Source organism: Ochotona curzoniae, unplaced genomic scaffold (genome assembly GCF_017591425.1).
Source record: "Ochotona curzoniae isolate NIBS_2020 unplaced genomic scaffold, NIBS_Ocur_1.0 contig_3622, whole genome shotgun sequence".
Classification (NCBI taxonomy): domain Eukaryota; kingdom Metazoa; phylum Chordata; class Mammalia; order Lagomorpha; family Ochotonidae; genus Ochotona; species Ochotona curzoniae.
The window spans coordinates 10456675-10469100 of NW_024465926.1; the positions used below are offsets into that span (position 1 = coordinate 10456675).

General features: G+C 55.7%; 1 protein-coding gene across 1 annotated transcript in view; it reads right to left on the reverse strand.

The window, feature by feature from the left end:
* Positions 1-5630: 5630 nt before the first annotated feature.
* PKD1L3 (polycystin 1 like 3, transient receptor potential channel interacting) overlaps positions 5631-12426 on the reverse strand; it is a 28865-nt gene continuing 22069 nt past the window's right edge. The window contains exons 20-24 of the mRNA XM_040982165.1: positions 8384-8678; positions 7593-7670; positions 7368-7501; positions 5924-6051; positions 5631-5642 (exon numbers count right to left, since the gene is read on the reverse strand). Of these exons, the coding sequence (XP_040838099.1) occupies positions 5631-5642; positions 5924-6051; positions 7368-7501; positions 7593-7670; positions 8384-8678 (647 nt within the window). The remainder of the gene's footprint in view (positions 5643-5923; positions 6052-7367; positions 7502-7592; positions 7671-8383; positions 8679-12426) is intronic.

The following is a 12426-nucleotide window of genomic DNA, read 5'->3' on the forward strand; positions in this document are numbered from 1 at the left end:
TTTAAAGTATTTTATATACACTGATACTTTTCTGCGTGGTACCATGCAAAGGTAGCATGTTCAACAGTAACAGGCCAAGGTGGCTTACCTTCTGGTGCTCCGTCGTGGGGCGGGGCTGCTGGTGCCGCCGGATTCCGAGCAGACCCGAGAGCCTGTGCAGCAGCTCGTCCATTAGGGTCGTTTCCCTCTGCGAACAGAAGGCTGCATGTTGGCGGGAAATACAGTATCAAAGATAGTGTTCACTGTTACTGCATTTAATTAAATTTTTCCCAGTGATTTACTGTCGAGCGTTGGGAGAGTCTTCACTGCTCAGGAGTCATTGGGGTTCTGTGGACAGTGGCCTTAGAACATAGGCCAGGGTAAACTGGTTTCTTAGGAAGGTCGATTTGGCCGAGCTGTGGAGATTGGAAGCATGGTGGTTGTGTGTATCCCAGGGGCACACGCGGTTGGTCCCCTCCAGTGGTACGATATTACTGTGCCAGCAGTGCCTACCTTAAGGGACTTCCTTTCTCGTCCAAAGGCCATGAGGATAGCAGAAACAAACAGGTTGATGATCACTAGCACCATCAGGACGACGCTGGTGAGGGTGAGGAAGCCGCCCAGCACTGGGTCTAAAGCAATAACCTAGAGGGCAGAGGACAAGGAGCTGACAGCCTGTGCCACCAACAGGCGGATGCCATGGCTAGGGAGGGATCCCCAGGAAAACGTGTGATATCCACTGGACACCAGGGAGGGAGGCAGTGAGAGAATGAGAACAGCAGTGAAGGACTTTGAAAAGAAGAAAAAGGTGAATTGCTGTGGAATCATAAATGAGATCCCTTGAGTTGTAACAGTTCTGGAAAAGACATAGTTCTGGAAACTATGGAAGCTTCAAGGGGGGGACGGTACCAGATGCACTGAGAGGAGATGCATTCAGCTTGTCTACACAGCGGCATCTCCGTAAAATCCAACTGGCTGACTGGACACCGGCGTACACGCTCCACCTGCTGGGTCACTCCCTGCAGCCCTTAGTGGCCAGCGGAGGGCCGAAGCTGAGAACCGTGTCCCATTCTCCCTCAGCGGGGCCGGAGCAGAGAACCACACGCAGGTATGCTAAGTGTTTAAACTGAAGGTATAAACAATGAGCTCTCCGTCTTTGTTGACTTGTGTGTAGATTTCTCAAATTCCAGGCCTACTACAGTGGCTTCCATAACATTAAGGTTTCAGTTTGTTTATTTTCTCTGGGGACTGGCCTACTCGTGGTCTTTGGGGTACTGTTTTAAAGAAACCCAGCAGTTCAGAGGATGCTGCTTGGGATGCCTCCCTCTGTGCAGGATGGGATCTCGAGGCACTAGCTTGTTAGGTGCTTAGCTGCCAGGTCCTGCGCACCAGGTGGTTAGGGCAGTTGGACTCTGGTGGCAAAACTCCACCAGTAAGCTTGCTCCATTTTCCCTTCCAGTGGTCCAGTCAGTGCCAAAGCGTGGCAGGTTTCCTCCGCCCCGAGGCAGCATTAGTACCGCGGCTGTGCCCTCGGAGCACGTCAGGAATGAGCCCTTCGTCCTGGGGCCGGAACTGTCAGTGTCCTACCCAGACTGCGGCTTCATTCCTGAAGGAGCCTGTCCCAGCGGGAGCCACGGGCGGCGGCAGCCTCCGGCAGACCAGCCTTTGCCGCAGCGTGCACTTCACGTGTTTCCTACCCTGGGCAAACGGGTCTGGGCCCAGTGCACCACGTGGGCTTCTCTTGTTAAACAAGATGATAGGGAATTGTTAGATCCTGGGGGAAAATAACAGGCCCACAAACCATGCTGTTCTTCCTGAAACTGCCTTTAAAAATTTTTTTGAAGATCTCCCATCTGCTGGTTAAACTTCCCAAATGGCTATAGTTGCCAGAGCCAGGCCAGTCTGAAGCTGGGAGCTAGGCCCTTCTTCCAGGTCTCCCACATTGGTGCAGGGGCCTGACGCCTTCCCAGGCTGCTGAGCAGGGAGCAGGAACAATCATTTAGTAAGTGCAAACTGCAGGGTACTGGCACATGGCTTAATTGGCTAATCTTTTGCCTGTAAGTGCCTATATCCTTTATAGGCACTGGTTCCCGTCCCTTTGCCCCCACTTCCCATCCAGCTCCCTGCCTGTGGCCTGGGAAAGCAGTCAAGAATGGCCCAAAGCCTTGGGACCCTGCATCTGCGTGGCAGACCCTGAAGAAGCTCCTGGCTCCTGGTTTTGTGTCGGCTCAGCTCTGGCTGTTACGGCTGCTTGGGTTGGAAGATGTGTCTACCCTCTACAAGTCTGCAGGCAGTGAGGAAGACAGGACTAAGTGCTTCGGAAAGGTCAGTGTCCTGCAAGCGAAGCTGCTTCTAGGCTGTGTGTGCTCAGAGCACTGCAGACACGGCTGCTTTAAGCAGGCCCCTCTGTGGTAGACTTTTACGGCAAAGGCGATACATGAGGGAAGCCTTGATGAGCCCTTTGCCCCCGGCCGGGGCTGAGGACCTGTCCTTACCTCTTTGTGCTGAGAACCTCCCATGAGGAGCCCCACAACGGTCACCACTGAGCTGACAAACGTCCGGTAGTTGGATATGCTCCATCCGAACAGCAGGTTGAACTGGGAGGGAGAGACGCTGTTAGTGGGGGCTGCGCACGATGCTTCCCCCCAGCCTGTGAAGGTTGCATTCGTAACTAAGGTGTTTGACTTCACATCTATGGAATTAAATTCTGTCCCGATTTTTGAGGTAAGGAGACACAGGACGGGTGCAAACCCTGCTAGTTAAGTCAGATTCGAAGCAGCCACTGTTCCCTCTGGCACCCTTTCTAGTGGGGGCAACCCGACAGACAAGGCACAGCACGGGGCTTACAGCCATGGCGTAGCCGGTCAGCAGGACCAGGATGATGAGCAGAAAGCCTGTCACCTCATCCCAGGCTTTGCTCAGTGTCCTGCTGATGACCTGCAGCCTGGCTTCGTGGTGCAGCAGGTGCCAGAGCTGCAGTGTTGCCAGGAGCACAAGGATGCCCACCAGGTAGGTGGCGGCGGAGTTCACACTCAGCGCCTCGGAGAAGCTGACGAACCTGTGCCGGGGAAGGCTGCCAGTTATCCAGTGTGCCGTGGGGCCCTCGCATGGCCGGGGATGGCGGGGGCTCCCTCCACCCACCCCGGCCCCTGTTGAGGCCTGCTAGGTTGGATGCTTGCCGTCAGAACTGCTTTCCAGGCAGAAGCGCTGCACCGTGAGGACCCTCACAACCAGCTGTGTGCTGGGAGGCCCCGGAAGCTTACACAAGGGATGTGTATTTTATTTGAAAAAGCTTGTGAGCTTCTGGGCCCAGCACCAGATGGAGATGTCTGGGGCACACAGTGCCAGTGCCGCTGCCTCCACTTGTCTGGCCGGAAGGTGGGTTACAAGTCCTCAGAGGTGGCAGATATGAGGGGGCACTGCCAGCCACATGAGCTGCCAGCTTCTGTTGGCCTAGCCTTCAGTGTTGTGGGCACTGCGGGAGTGGATCAATGTACAGGAGATATTTCTGTCTTTCAAGTGAAACAAAATTTTTTAAATCTTAAAATTTTAAAACATTTTTAAGCTTTATCGAGAGGCCAAGTGACAGGTTTCCCATTTACTGACTTGTTTCCCAAATGGCTAGGACAGACGGGACTGGGCCACCCTGAAGCCAGAGGGCAGGAATTCCATGCAGGTATCCACCGAGCCCTCACATCTGCTACTTTCCCAGGTGTGCCAGGCGGGAGCCCCAGCAGGAGGAGAGCACCTGGCACGTGCCCACGGTGCTGGGATCCTAAGCAGTGACTTAGGCTGTGGCATCACAATGTTGACCCACCTGTTTTTACACCACTGTGTACTTACGCCGAGCACATGGAAAAGCCATGTGTGCCCTCCAGCTGACGGTGCCCAGTTCACCCCCTTCCCCTGACCTGCTCTCTGTCCAGGAGGAGACAGACTGTGGTGGAGTGGCCGGTGAGGTGCGCCAGCCTGTGAGGTGCGCCAGCCCGGGTGCTGCTCTCGGGCAGTAACTGACTAGCAGGCACTGCTGAGGAGAGGGGAACCACCATTTGGTGCTGCAGTAACTAGGTTTGGAAGACAGCACAAAGCTCCAAGCAAGTTGGCACCCTCCTGCATCAGGTAAGAGCCAGGCAGTCGGCACAGGCCTGAGCTGGCGGGCTCCGCTTCAGGCAAGCCACCACGCAAACCCCTTGCACCTGCGTCAGCCTTCACCTCAACACACTGACACCCCGGGATGACTTCTCAACAGGAGCTCTGCTAAAAACAGCCTGGGGTAGGTGACCTGGAAGGGGATGGGAGGCTGCCACACCAGGCCCTTGTTCCCATCAAAAGCCCCTGCTCCCACCCAGGCCCCTGCCTACCCATCCGGGTCCTGCCGGTGCTGGGCCATGTGCTTCTGGTGCAGAGAAATCCGCGTCATGTCAAGCGCCAAGATGACAAAGCTGATGAGGACCACACTGGTGTCCAGTACGTTTCTCTTCTGTGTGAGGAACCTCCAGCCCTGGCGTTTGAGCCTCCAGCCCTGGGCGCAGAGGGTGTGGTCACGCGGGCCAGCAGCAGGTGCAAGGTCCTGAGAGCCCATGCCTCACACAAGCTCTGTGCTCGCTGGGCACCGTGACGGCCCCCGACGGCACTGCTGTGGGCTGCATGCGTTCTCACGTACAGCACGGGCCTAATAGTTTTCTAAATCAGCTGTGGCGATCTTGGGGTGCCTGGGCTGGCTGCCTCCCGCATCCCAGGATCAGGGTCTCCACTCGGTTGTTTTTGCTTTTGGTTCATGTGCACCCAGAGAGGCAGCAGGGCAAGACCTAGGCATTTGGGTTCCCGCCACCTCCATGGAGGGACCCAGGGAGTGAACCAGCGCTGCCTTTCAAATAAGCTAATGAGACTGGAGGGGCTGCCCTTCGGCCTCAGATGCGGTCTTCCAGCGCCATCGGTTGTGCTTAAGCACCAGTTCTCTGTTCAGCACGCTTTCTTGATAGGACTTGGAATCGGCACTGAAGGTATCAAATACCATTTCCACAGAACTTTAAGATTATTTGAAAGGCGGAGTTACAGGAAGACTGATCTTCCATACTCTGGCTCAGTCCTCAAATGATGCAAATACTCAGCGCTGGGCCAGGTCCAGGCAAGGAGCCTGGGGCTTGTTCTGGGTCTCCCCGACACGTGGGCCATCTCCTGCTCCTTCCCCAGATGCATTAGCAGGGAGCTAGATCAGAAGTGCCCACATTGGGATGCTGGCGAGACAGTGGTGGCTGTACTAGTTACGCCAGAATTCCTACACGAGCAGGCCGAGAGCAGGCTGCCTCCGGCTCAGGCTGTGTGAGAAGGCAGTCGGGTAGGAAGAGGTCTCAGTGTGACTCACTGCACTCTGCCAACCATTGGCACTAATTAAGACAGTAATGACCTATTTGAAAGGCAGGGCTACTGGAATGGAGTGTTGGGACATCATCCGCTGACTAGGTCACTTCCTAGGTGGCTGCAACAGCCACGGCTGGCCAGGTGGTGATCAGGAACCTGGAGCTTCATCCAGGTCTCCCACGCAGGTGGCAGGGACACAAGATGGGGCCATCTTTGCTGTTTTCCCAGGCATGCTAGCAGGGAGCTTGATGGGACTGTAACAGCCTGGGCTAGCCTTGGGGCATTGCAGGTTAAGGTTCTGCCTGCAACATCAGCATGAGGGTGCCAGCTGATGTCTCAGCAGCTAGATGTCTCATCTAGCTCCCTGTTAATGCAAATGGGAAAGCAAGAGGAGACGGCGTGAGTGCTTGGGCCCCTGCACCCATGTGGTGGACCCAGACAAAGCTGCTGGCTCCTGCCTGGCCCTGTGGCCATTTGGAGACCGAGCGAGCAGATGGAAACTCTGCCCTAAGCTCTCTATAGTCTTGCCTTTCAAATCAGTCAGTGAAGCATCCAGAACTCAGTCACTGCATTTTCAGCTCACCTGGACAAAGGCGTAGTAACAGACCAGCAGGTGATACAGGACCTGGGAGACGACGTCCCAGCCAAGGCCCATCTGGGAGGCCTGCAGGGCAGGCAGACTGTCCACTCTTACAGAGCTGAATAAAGCACCTGGGAAAAAAGCAACACCTGGAGACAAGGCCTCTTGCCTGCTTCAGACTTCCGCCTCCACCTGCCCCGACACCAAGTCACTCCCTAGTCCTTCTGTGCCCCTCAGTGCAGCAGTGGGTGCTGTGGCCAGCACTGACCAGCCAACACCAAGGTCACACGCACAAAGCTCTTGGATCAGGGCTGTTGGCCGCACCAGGGCTAGGCGCTCCCAGGACGGCTGTCTCCGTGCTGATATTCCCTAACAGAGCCCTCTGCAGACCCTGGTCCTCGCCCCCTCACTGAGAAGGCCGCTTGGAGTTAAGGTTCAAGTCGTGGCTTCACTCCTGATTCTGGCTTCTCCCTGGCAGCAGGGGTGATGGCTCAACCAGCTGCATCTTTGCCACCCACGTGGGAGACCTTGAATGAGCTCCAGGCTCCTGGTGTGGCTGAGCTGCCTTTGTCCCACAGCAGTGGGGGGGGGGGGTGCAACTCCCAGCTGCAACTCCTCACTTCAGCCCCTTGCCAGTACAGAGCCTGGTGGGCAGTGATGACGGCTCGTTTAACGGGGTCCTGCCACTTCTCCCACCCCCAGGGGAGACCTGGGCTCTGTTCTCATCTCTAACTTTGACCTGGCCCAGTCCTGGCTATTGTGGACTCCGGCTGGGGAGTGGACAGAAAGGAGCTCCCAGGTCGGCCTCTTCAGTGCAGGGCTGAGGAGGTGCGGTGGCCCGGCGAGCCTCGGGGAGACCTTGGTAGGCTGCCGCCTGCTGGCCAGGTTAGCTGCCTGCCAGAGGAGGGGAGAGGACACGGGATTAGGATGACCTTCCCTCTAAGGGGGGGGGGGTGCCTCACAAACACCACCATGGGGACAGGGACAGGGACACATCACCCTGAAGATGAAGCGGAGGGAGAAAAGCGGCTCCGTGCAGTGTGTGTGCGGCAACACCCGCTCCGACAGGACTGTCGGGCTGCTACCTGAGCAATGGGGTTGTTAGGAAACTCTTGACGTTTTATTTGGAAGGCAGAGAGAGTGCCTCTCTTCTGGTTTGCTCCCCAGATCCCCAGCAGTCAAGGCTGGGGCCAGGAGCTCCATCATGGATCCCCCAGCGTGGGCGGCAGGGACCCAAGTACTCGGGCCCTCACTCACTGCCTCTCCTCAGGCTCCAAGTGGAGAAGCTGGCACTCCAGCTGGGCACAGCCCAGGCGGCAGCTTACGCACTGTGTCAGGCGCCTGCTCGCGTGGTTGGACTTTTGAGGTGTTTGTATGTAATGACCTGAAGGCATCTCAGTGAATGGGGTCAGGTCCAGGAGGAAGAGGAGGGGAAAGGCCTTCCTACCCACGTCACTGGACTCCAGGATCAGGGTCACCGCGCAGAACAGGTTCACGTTGGCATTGAAGACCACAAACTCCATGCAGAGGACCCTGGTGCGCCGGTCCAGCCAGTGCCACTGCTGGAGGTGCTGCAGGACCCTGGGGAGGGAGAACACAGCGTTTCTCACCAGGGACAGACGCGCGGGAAGCACCCCTGTGTTCAAGCTCCGAGGCCGCCTCAGCTCCCTACGCCGCGTCAGCTGCTTCCTCCGCGGTGCTAACTGCCCTCACGACGCGTGCAGGGTACTCTGCGGGGCTCCGGCTGTCACTGGACGGAGAGGTCATGTGAGCTCAGACACTCATTCCCATGACACGGGCCACCTCGGGTCTCTGGCAGTGCAACCAGGGCACCCTGACCTTGGGCTGCTTCTCAGCTGTTTATTTCTATGTTGGAAGGTTACAGAATGTTCAAGCCAGCAGTAGCCAAGTTCTAACCACTGTAAGGATTTACGCTGGCATGCATTTTCCCAGATAAAATATGGAATGAGGACCAGGGCAGTGGCCAGGTGGGCTAATCCTCCATGTGAGAGTATTAGCATCCCATGTGGATGTGTTTGTGTCCTGGGTGCTCCTCTTCCCATCCAGCTCCCTGCTCATGTCCTGGGAAAGCAGCCGAGAAGGACCCAAGTCACTGGGCGCCTGCATGTGCATGGGAGACCTGGAAGAAGTTCCTGGTTCTGGCTCGGCTCCAGCTGCGGCAGCTGTTGGGGAGTGAATCAACGGATGGAAGAGCTCTTTCCTTCTCTTTGTAAATCTTCCTTTACAATATGTTTTTTAAAAATGAAGTTTGGTAAATTCCCAGACCTACATATGACTGCAGTTTGAAGCTGAGCAAGGAATTGCTTTTCAAAGAAATGGTAGATTTCTTTAGGAGTTTTAGGTCAGAGATCTCCAAGACTACAAGGCCCTCCCAGCAGCTGCCACACTTATCAGCCGTGTCCTGAAGCCACCATCCGGGGCCTCGGGCTCAGGCTGGCTCACCTGGCTGCAGCCGTGGAGTTTCTCCCCAGCCTCACGGCGTAGCTGCCTCCCGAGTAAGTGGCAAACTCCCCCTGGATGGGATGGTCCTGCTGGCTCTCCTTATCCTGAGGGTGCCATGGGCTCCCGGGCGCCGTGTTGTTGGCCTCGGGAGGCCCCCAGCTGACACTGCAGCCCTCTGTACCCGCTGGTTGCTGCTGGGAGGCTGCCCCAGGGTCACAGGGAGGAGCGCCGGGGGTGCGGATCTGACGGAGCAGGATGCTGCCCAGGAGGAAGCAGTTCCCGTCGGTGACGCAGCCTAGGGAGAGGGGCATTACCTTCAGTGAGCCACAGCGGGAGAGGGGGCACACGGCCACTGTGGGTTGAGTTTGTTTTACTTGAAAGACAGAGTGACTGTGTGTGTGCGTGTGTGTGAGAGAGAGATTGGGCTCCTGCCATCTGCTGGTTCACTCTCCAGTCACAGTGAACAGGGGGGAGCCAGGCTGAAGCTAGAAGCTCCATCTGGGTCTCCCACCTGCATGGCAGACACCTAAGCACTTGAGGCATGTTCGCTGGCCTTCCCAGGTGCGTTAGCAGGGCTGGAAGTAGAGCAGCCAGGACTCCAGCTGGTGCTCTGACAAGGGAAGACAGTGGCAGCTTAACTCACCGCATCGCAACACTGGCCCCGCATGTCACCACTAAAAAACACACACATTTTAAGGGTCTGGTGTGATTGAGGGCTCAGTGGCTAAATCCTCTCCTTACACGTACTGGGATTCCATACGGCAGCAATTCATGTCCAGGCTCAACCTCCCATCTAGTTCCCTGCACGTGGACCAGGACAGCAGTTGAGGATGGCCCAAAGCCTTGGGACCCTGCGCCCGTGTGGGAGACCTGGAGGAAGCTCCTGGATCCTGATCAGTTCAGCTCTGGCTGTTGTGCCGCTTGGGGAGTGAACCAGAGGACGAGAGATTGTTCAGTCTCTCCTCCCTATAAATCTATGCTTCCTGTAAAAAAAATTTTTTTTAAGTGCTAGCTAATAGAATTAGACAGGAAGAGGGGACCTGGTGCAGTGGTGCATCAGGCTAACCCTCTGTGGAGCGCTCGTCTGGTCCACTTCTGATCCAGTTCCTACTTACGGCCTGGGAAAGTAGTGGAGAATGGCTCGAGTGCATGGGCCCTTGCACCCACGAAGGAGACTCAGAAGCAGCTCCTGGCTCCCGGCTTGGCTGGGCCTAGCTCTGCTCATGGTGGCCATTTGGTAAGCGACCCAGCAGATGGATGATCTCTGCCTCTTCCTGTAACCCTGCCTTTCAAGATAAGTAAATAGGGTCCGGCGCGGTGGCCTAGCGGCTAAAGTCCTCGCCTTGAACGCACCAGGATCCCATATGGGCACAGGTTCTAATCCCAGCTGTTCCACTTCCCATCCAGCTCCCTGCTTGTAGCCTGGGAAAGCAGTCAAGGATGGCCCAAAGCCTTGGGACCCTGCACCCACATGGGAGATCTGGAGGAAGTTCCTGGCTTCGGATCGGCATAGCACCAGCTGTTGCAGCCATTTGGGGAGTGAATCATCGGACGGAAGATCTTCCTCTCTGTCTTCTCCTCCTCTCTGTATATCTGACTTTCCAATAAAAATAAAATGAATCTTTTAAAAAAGTAAATAAACCTTGGGGGAAAGGAATAAGGACTGAGGTATACATACTTAAAACTGGCAGTGAAGCTATCACACTTTGTAAAGGATTCTGTAACTAAATTGAGAGAATCAGCTGAGGAATTACTACAAAAATCTAATTCAGCCAAGCGGCAGGGTGCTGAATAAAGCAGGAAGACTGACTTCATGTTTCCACACAATGCTAACATAACAAGCATCGCTTGAACCACCAGCCCCAAGGGTAAGGCAAAGCCAGAGGTGAGCAGGGCCCGGGAGGCCTGTGTGCCGCCCACGGCTCTTACTAAGGGACACAAAGGGGATGGGAACAACTAAGCACGCTGTGATCCCAGATAACAGGAGCACTGAGTGTCGCACCCTGTAAATTCGTCTAACTGCTTAGTCTGTCTATACACGCCTATCCTGCCACTGCACAGGCTCCTGATAGAGCAGCTGAAGGTGGCTGGGCGAGGGTGGAGGGGAACAGGGGAGGCACAGACGTAGCTGGGGCGGCTGCGCAGGCCTCACTGGGCAGCCAGAGAAATGGGCAGACTCCCTTTGACTTGCTAACAGGAGTGTTTCTGGTTTAAAAGAATAATAACTAGGAAGAGTAATTTGGAGATATTTTTCTAAATTCCAACTCCATACGTACTCGGTCTGGTCCAAGGCATTTATCTTACAGGGATGCTAATCAGATATCAGGACACAGATGCTCGCGTTGTGGAATTACATGGCTATCACTAGGGGACTGGTGACGTGGTCCAGGGTGCAAACATGCGATGTACTACCACGGGGCAGGGGGCGAACACAGGGGAGCGGCTGACGGGACAACGCCCAGAAAGATGGAGAGAGGCAAGCTGCAGGAGCAGGGACGCAGCCCCTGGCTGTCAGGTGCACGAGGGTCAGCAAAGCAGCCGCTCCGGGCAGGAGGGAAGCGGGAGCCGGGGCATGTGGGGACGCGGCTGCATGGCCCACGCCGTCACGCATGCGCACTGCCTCCACATTCACCTTCTCATTGCAGGTGAGTCCTGCCGTGAGAAAGCAAAGAGGGTACAGCAGCTGCCAGGAGAGCCTAGCTGGTAAAGGAGGACTGGGTTCTATAGAAGGGAGGCGTGCCTGAATGCTCAAAGATACAGGGTGAGACATTACTCTTCCATGAGGAAAATACGTACGATTGTGAACACCTGCTTTCTCATAGGAAAGCCAAAAGCGGCAAAGTGAACTGAAAGTGCTGTAAAAAATGGTGTGGGCCCAGCACAGTGGCTCAGTTAGTTAATCCTCCCCCTTCAAGCGCCAGGATCCCTTACTAGTGCCGGTTTGTGTCCTGGCTGCTCCACTTCCCATCCTGCGCCCTGCTTATGGTCTGACAAAGCAGTGGAGGATGGTCCAACGCCTTGGGACCCTGCACCCACATGGGAGACCTGGAAGAGGCTCCTGGCTCCTGATCGGCTCAGCTCCAGACAGTGCAGCCATTGGGGAGTGGACCGGTAGATGCTTCTCCTCTTTGTAAATCTGCCTTTCCAGTAAAAGTAAAGTTAAAAAGGAACATTGAAAACAAACCCTATCAAGAACAGTGCTTCCCTTACTGCTAGGCTGTTCTAGAAGGCTCTATAGTCACACGCTAACAGTTACCTCCACAAACGGCAAGGCGTACCCGGGTCAATGGCACCGAGGCACATCAACACGCAGGGAAACACGCAGAAGCTACCGAGATACTCCAGCTCAGTGTCTTTTTTTTTTTCTTTAATGGCTTTCTACTCCACTTGTCACTGGATTCTGTTTTTATTATTATTATTATTATTATTATTTATTGGAAAGGCAGATATACAGAGAGGAGAGAGAGGAAGATCTTCCGTCCGATGATTCACTCCCCAAGTGAGCGCCACGGGTCGATACTATGCCGATCCGAAGCCAGGAGCCTCTTCCAGGTCTCCCACGCGGGTGCAGGGTCCCAAAGCTTTGGGCCGTCCTCGACTGCTTTCCCGGGCCACAGGCAGGGAGCTGGAAGGGAAGCGGGGCTGCCGGGACTAGAACCGGCGCCCACATGGGATCCTGGGCGTGCAAGGCGAGGACCCCAACCATTTGCACCACCGCGCCGGGCCCAGGATTCTGTTGTTTTTGTCCATCTGTATCTGCAGATCTGTTCTTGCTGATCTTGGTACGTCCAGGTAGGGAGGACAGAGCTAGTGGTTCTGCTAGGTGGGCTGGCACGGCAACTGCCCCAGTAGGAACCGCTTCCCACTTCTCCAGGGAATGCTGGGTGCCAGGTGCTGCTCTAAGCCCCTCCATTTACTCATCTTTCAATCTCGACATCACATCCTAACATGACACCCACTGTGCACATGGGGAAACCAAGGTCCCAGGCACACAGCCCAAGCCCAGGGCCAGGCTACCTCCTGGGGTACAGGCTGAGCCCGTA